The 6,912-nt window shown below is 25.9% G+C and overlaps 1 protein-coding gene across 1 annotated transcript; it reads right to left on the reverse strand.

The window, feature by feature from the left end:
* Positions 1–1,767: 1,767 nt before the first annotated feature.
* Positions 1,768–6,191, reverse strand: LOC150032785 (protein CENTRORADIALIS-like). The gene is made up of 4 exons (XM_090306545.1): positions 5,845–6,191; positions 5,023–5,084; positions 3,157–3,197; positions 1,768–2,373 (listed from the first exon to the last, which is right to left on the reverse strand). The coding sequence occupies exons 1-4, from the start codon at positions 6,052–6,054 to the stop codon at positions 2,156–2,158; spliced, it is 531 nt and encodes a 176-aa protein (XP_090162671.1). The 5' UTR covers positions 6,055–6,191; the 3' UTR covers positions 1,768–2,155.
* Positions 6,192–6,912: the final 721 nt, after the last annotated feature.

Here is a 6,912-nt window from a genome sequence, read left to right on the forward strand (position 1 = left end):
TACTTGAATTTTGTTGGAGAAATGAAGAACTCTTTATTTTATTTCACAGAGTACAAATTCTATTGTTTTTCTTTCAAGGCAAAGACTCAAAAGATTCGGAGAAAAAACTTATCTCCATATATATATATATATACGTAATGGTAAATTTAGTATTTTTTTTCTTTGTGAACTTAAAAACTAATAAAAGTCTAACCAATAATTAAAAATAAAACTATTTAAGAAGAAAATGACAATATTAAGTTCAATCACATACCTCTTATTAAGGGGAAAAACCATATGGCAATTTGTTTCTTATTCTTTTTAAAAAAATTGTTCAACATGCAAGACAGAAATTTGAATATCTAAACTATTTTTTTAATGATATAATTGATGCTTATACTTAAATTGATAGACCAAACAACTCAAAATCTTAATTTTTCTTTTCTTCAACATGCAGAACGAGAGACTCGAATCTCAAATAAATCATTTATTCGTCCCGTAACGAGTAAAGGGAGAAGCAATTTGGTCAATCATAATCTTGAAGAAAAGGGAGAAAAAAACCAAACCAGAGTGAAGAAAGATCTCAAGTTGCCTCCATGGATTGCGACCTGGGGAAATCGATTTCTAAATTTTGCAACGTATTTTCAATAAATTTTTAGGTATGTTTGGATTGACTAGAGAAAAAAATATTAATATAAAAAGTTCATTTTTTATTTAAACAATTTTGATAAGAACTAGTTAAAATACACTTTAAAAACTATTTTGATTGGTTGCCAAACACTTCAAATTTTTTCAAAATGATTTAGTTGTAAAATTAAATAATTGAAAGGTTAAACCAATCACACCCTTGAATTTTCTTTTGAAATGTATTATAAATATAAAAGATCAATTTTCAATGTTTAATTTCAAAATATTGTTTTCATGAAAATTTTTACATTTTTAATTAAAAATTTCAGAAAACATAAACACAAGGAATGGTTCCTTATCCTATTTTTTTTTTCCCAATAGAATACCGATAGTATGAACACTATGCCAATTGAGCTATGCTTTGTAGGCTACCAAATGCAATTTTTCAACTTTACTAAAGCTACATTTAACGTTAGCCGTGTCAAAAAACTATTTGGAAAAAATCTCAACCGTTTGCTAAAAACTAATTTACTGTTAAAAAACACTTTTTAAAACGCGTTAATTTTACGTTGACTTTAAAAGCAGTATCCTTCTAGCTTTTAGATTCTCCTAAAATTAGTTAGAATTTTTAATTAATATTTAGTTTCAATTCTATACTTTAAAAAGAACCTTTATTTTATATATTTAACTATTTCTCACCCAATCAAATCTATTTTCTATATTTTATGAGTTAAATACATCATTTTTTGAAAAAAAAAGTATACCATATTCATTTTTTAAAAAATAAAGCTATTTTCCTTAATATTTAAAAATTAATCTATAAAAGATATAATTTATCATACTAAAAAATTATTTAAAATTTTAAATTACAAAAAAAATTAAAAAGGTTTATTATAAGTCTATTTTAATTTTTATATCTAAAATAATATATTTTTGTTTTTATTTACCGAACACTCTAACCTACTTTTTCAAGTTTAAGCTGGAATTTACCAAACACTCTTTTACTTCTTTTCACAGCTGATGTTTCTAAAAGCACAACTACCAACAATTATTTTAAAAGCTACAATAATCTTAAATGGAGCCTTGGAATAGAAACATAAACAAAAACAAAAATAAAATAAAAAAAAGCAGGAAATGAAAAATATAAAAATAAAACCGTTAGCAAGTGGACCTTTTCATATATCTTAATTTGAAAACTAAATACTAACTGTGGTAATGGTAAATCATCTCTGAAACTAAATTCATTAGCACATCCATCTATATGAACATGCAAAATACATTAATAACACACAACTAAAAACACACCAAAACGGAAAGAAAACAACGCGGCTCTCCTCCTTTTTGCTTGTCCAAATTATTTCGCCTCATGCAAATATATGTTTTTCTAATATACAAATCTGAACCTCTCTCTCCCTTCCTTCTATATCACCATATATAAAAAGTGATTATTATTTTCAAGGGAAAAGAAAGACTCAGATTGTATATTAATTTTTTTCCCTTTTTCTCCTCTTCTATTCTGGTCCACTCCAACTGCTGGCAAACGGCGGTTTTAGCGTCGTCTGGCGGCAGTTTTTTTTTGGGAATTGAAGTAGACGGCAGCAACGGGGAGACCAAGATCGTTGTCGGTGGCAAAGGCTCGGGTGTTGAATTGATCCCTTGAAGAGGGTGGATTCACTGATTGTCTTCGTTTCTCCTTGAATAGAACAAAAACAAACCTGTGGATTCCTATGTTTGGTGTTGGAATCTCGTAACTTACTATCTCTCTCCCTGTGTTTCATTCATTTACAAAATTTATTGGTTTTAATATTGTAGCTTAATAGTTAAGATATATTTATATTGATCGCCAATAAAAAGTTATAAGTTTATTCTCTTTCTCATTATAAGAAAAATCTGCTTAATTAAGAAGGAAAAGGATGGAGCTCTGCCCATTTCTAACTTGTATGTAAAAATTTCAGTTTCTTTTAATCTTTAATTGATCTATTAAAAATATTTAGAAAATTAGGAAATAAAATTTCAGTTTCTTTTAATCTTTAATTGGAGTTTTTTTTTTAAATGTTATGTTTTTTCCCCCACAAAACTCAAGAAGAAAGGGCAATATCACCATAAGTCAACTTGACACAAATCATATGTTATTAACCTAGATGTTTGATCTCAATAATAATAATAAAAAAAAAAATAAGAATCCAAGGAGGGAGTTTTCTTTAAAAAAAATTTTATATAGAAAATAGTTGAGTGTTATCTAAGCTGCACAAGCAATTGTCCAAAAAATTTTCGTGTAGCAAGTTGTTTTTTTAAAAATGATTTTTTCTTTATAATTTTTGTTTATACACTAAAAGGAATGTGAAGCATGAAATTGGGTTGCACCTAATAATTTCTCTTAAAGGTGGTCTAAACCAAAGCTAAGAAGGAAAGGAAATAGACAATATATGTATATATTTAAAAGTTTTTCTTCTAATCTCCCCGCAAGAAAGTTTTTTATTTTTTTATTTTTTACTTTTTTTTTTATTATTATTTATTTTGAATATATATATATTTGGTAGGAAAAGTTACCGAATGTGGTGTCTGTAGTGCCAGGGATATCTGTTACGATCCTGCAATAGAGGTTTCACAATTAAAACTATCTAGGGTCTAATTGGTAGAGAATTTGAAAACAGAAATTTGAAACAAGGGATTAAATAAAAACAAAGTTGTATTTCATGTTTTTAGATATGTGTTTGGTAGCAGAATTTAGAAATTGAATTATAATATAAACAATTGTAAACTAGTTATAGTTACTAAATTTTAGTTGACAATAAATTATTATTAATTTATATATGAATATATTTTATGCTAAAAATTGTATAATTATTATTTTGTAATATAATATAATTTAAAATTGAAATTTTGGTCCCTGTGGTTTAGAGTAAGTTAAAATTTAAGTCTTATTGTTTATAATTATAATTTACCCCCTATGGTTTGATAAAAGCTTCCTAATGAATAGTTCATATGGTAGGAGCTATTTAAGAGGATTTAAAAAGCCATATGAACTATTAAACTGTTGGAATTAAATTCTAAATCTTAAAATCATATGGACTAATTTTTTAACTTGATCCAAATCATAGGGACGAAACTTGAAACTTAACCTAATTTACTTTAAAATACATTACATAATATATTTTTTATTTTTTTTAAAAAAATTGAATTAGGTTTATAACATGGCATTTTATATTTCTAAATGTTTTTATCTTTATCTAATATAATTTTTCATTTAAAATTTTAAAATTCAAATTATGGATACAAAGAAAACATAAAAATATTTCTTTTAGAATTTGCAATGTTTGGATCACATAATCTCAAAACAATTTTCAAAAATAAAATTTGGGTTGTATGCCAAACATATATTCACTGAACTCAACCAATCTGAAAACATAAAACAAAATCTAAATTGCAAAAATTTTCCTTAGTAACTTTTGATTATGTTTTCAGATGCAAAACTTAAAAAATAATAAGTAAATAAACAAATAAATAAGAAATGGGAGTTTTTTTCCTCCTTTTTCTTTTTTCCTCTCTTACTTTTATTAATTAAAAAAAATATTTTCCTATTGATTTGTTCTTATAATTTTTTTTAGAAATTATCATGGATATAGATATTTTTCGATATTTTAACCTATTTTAATAAGTTTGTACTATCTACATTGAGGTTAAAAGTTAGATTCTTCTATCTAAATAATGTAAAAACAAAAAAAAAACAATTTTAAGAGGTTCTTTGACAAGTGGAAATGATGCTTATATTAACATTCCTTAAAATTGAAAGTTACATTTGTTTAACTTAAAAAATGCTAATAAGAAGAACATGTTGACAAATATACCCTCAATTAATATATAGCAAATAAGGAGTACAATCGAGTAATTATGCCTTTAGTGAATGCAGAATAAATTATACAAGTAAGTAAATAAATACTATATTGCAGTTTATGAGAAATAAAGGGGATCTTCCAACTGTCAAAATACATGTATTTCTTTTCTCTATAAAAGAAGATTTTTTAATTTTAGTAAATGTAAGAGGCAAATATTACATTATTTTCAATGTTTTCTTCCAGAAATAAACTAAAAATATAACCAAATGAAACCCCAGACCAAAAAAATTTTAGGCAAGACAAAAATGAAAGAAAAATCTGCAAAATTAGCCAAAATCCAAAATACTTTCATAATCCAGTAACGACAAATATTACATCGATTCTCGCATTATTATTCTTGAAAATCAAATTTGATTGGACGCTAGAGGTTCAAATTCCCATACTCCATATTGTACTCCAAAAACAAAAAGTCAAATATAATTTGGTTGCTTTCACATGCACATGCAATATGTAATATAACTTCATCACACATATATATAGCCTTGAAAAAAAAAAAACTCATATGTAAATGTTTAATTACCAGTGTAAATGCTCCCTTAAATAAGGATCACTTGGTCTAGGAACATCTGGGTCAGTCATAATCTGAAAACAATAATAATAATAATAAATCAAGTAATGAAAACATTAAGAGATATTTAGATAAAACACAACTCTAGTATATTTTTTATAGTTCAAAAGAAGGAACAACGTCACAAATATGAAGAAGAGAATTCAAAACCTACAATTTCTTAAGAAAATATCGATGTTGTAAGCATTAAACAAATTCATGAGAGAAAAATTATATAGGAAATTTGCAAAAATAGAAAAATAAGGAAAATTATTTACACAATGTAACAAAATTTTAATATTCTTTTATAGAGACTGATAGAAGTTCATTAGTATCTATCAATAACAGAAATTGATAGAAGTTTATCACTGATAGACGCTAATATACATACTAAACTATGTCTAGTGAAAAAAGTTGTGGTAAATTTAATCTTTTTTTTTCTTTGTGAGCTTGAAAACTAGTATAACTCTAACAAATAATCAAAAAGGGAAATTATTATTAATAGAAAAATCTAAAAAATATTTACATTTTTTTCTTATTTTTCAAAAATATTATTCAACATGCAAGACATAAATTTGAATATCTAAACTTTTTTTATTGATATAATTAATATTTATACTTAGGTTGATAGACCAAACAATTCAAAATCTTAATTTTTCTTTTCTTCAGCATGCAGAGCGAGCTAGAGACTCGAACCTCAAATAAATCATTGATTCATATCCGTAACGAGTAAAGAAAGAAGCAATTGGACCAGTCAAATATTGAAGAAAAGGGGGAAAAAAGAAAAAACCAAACCAGCGTGAAGAAAGATCTCAACTCTCCTCCCTGAATTGCAACCCTAGGTTTAGTAGCAACAGCAGAAGGAAAGAACTCATGGCCATTGAAAACTTGCTTGTTATTACTATAAAAAACACACATCTCCATGCTTTGAGTGAAGGAATCAAGAACATCTCCTATCACTCTCCCAACAACAAGAGGCTCTGATGACATTATTGATCTTGCCATTTCTTAATTTTTCAAGCACAACTCACAAAATTAAAGGGGAAAAAAAAAGCTTTTGGATTTAGGAAAACACTGTTCTTCAGATCCTAATTAGGGTTGTTTTGTCCCTTTTCTTTTTCTCTATGTGCTTTAGAAAGCTCAAGCTTTGGTGTTGGTATTTATAGTATTTTTGAAAGGCTCATTTAATAGATATAGATGTTGCTTGGTGTTTCTTGGCAATAAAGTGAATGTTTCTAGAGGCACTACTTAAAAAAAAAAAAAAAAAAAAAAAAACTCTCACATATCTGTCACATCAAGATAGTTTGTTTTATTAAATTTGAGACCACATCTCTCTCAAAAATAAGGTTATAAGCATTGACTGCCCTTTTGGAACTTGTTCTTGATTGGTTGTAATTATTCATTTTAAAGCATAAATTGAGTTATTCTTTATGTAGGAGAAAAAAAAATCATATAGCACTGTTACCATTTCAGCTCACCTATTTATTTATTATTTTTTATTTAGTGTCAATACTTTTGAGACTTGTGGCCTGTCACTGAATTTTAGGTTTGTCTTATGTTTATTTGGTCTATGAATTATTATTTTTGGTATCTAAAAAAACTTTGAATTTTAAAAAGTATTTAAAATGGGCTTTGTTCTTTCAATATTTTATATATCTAATAGATCTCTGAATTGTTTATTTATATTTTGAAGGATTTTATATTTTAAAAATCCTCATATATACTAGTTAGATGTAAAATTAAAAATTTAATGTCCTATTAGACATAAAATTTAATTTAATGTTAAATAGATTAGTTAATTTTTAAGAATTTTAAATATGCCATAGACCTTTCGATACATAACTGAAAGTGAACTTGGTAGAC

This window comes from Benincasa hispida, chromosome 11 (assembly GCF_027475165.1).
Source record: "Benincasa hispida cultivar pf3 chromosome 11, pf3_genome.v1.1, whole genome shotgun sequence".
NCBI classification, from domain to species: Eukaryota; Viridiplantae; Streptophyta; class Magnoliopsida; order Cucurbitales; family Cucurbitaceae; genus Benincasa; species Benincasa hispida.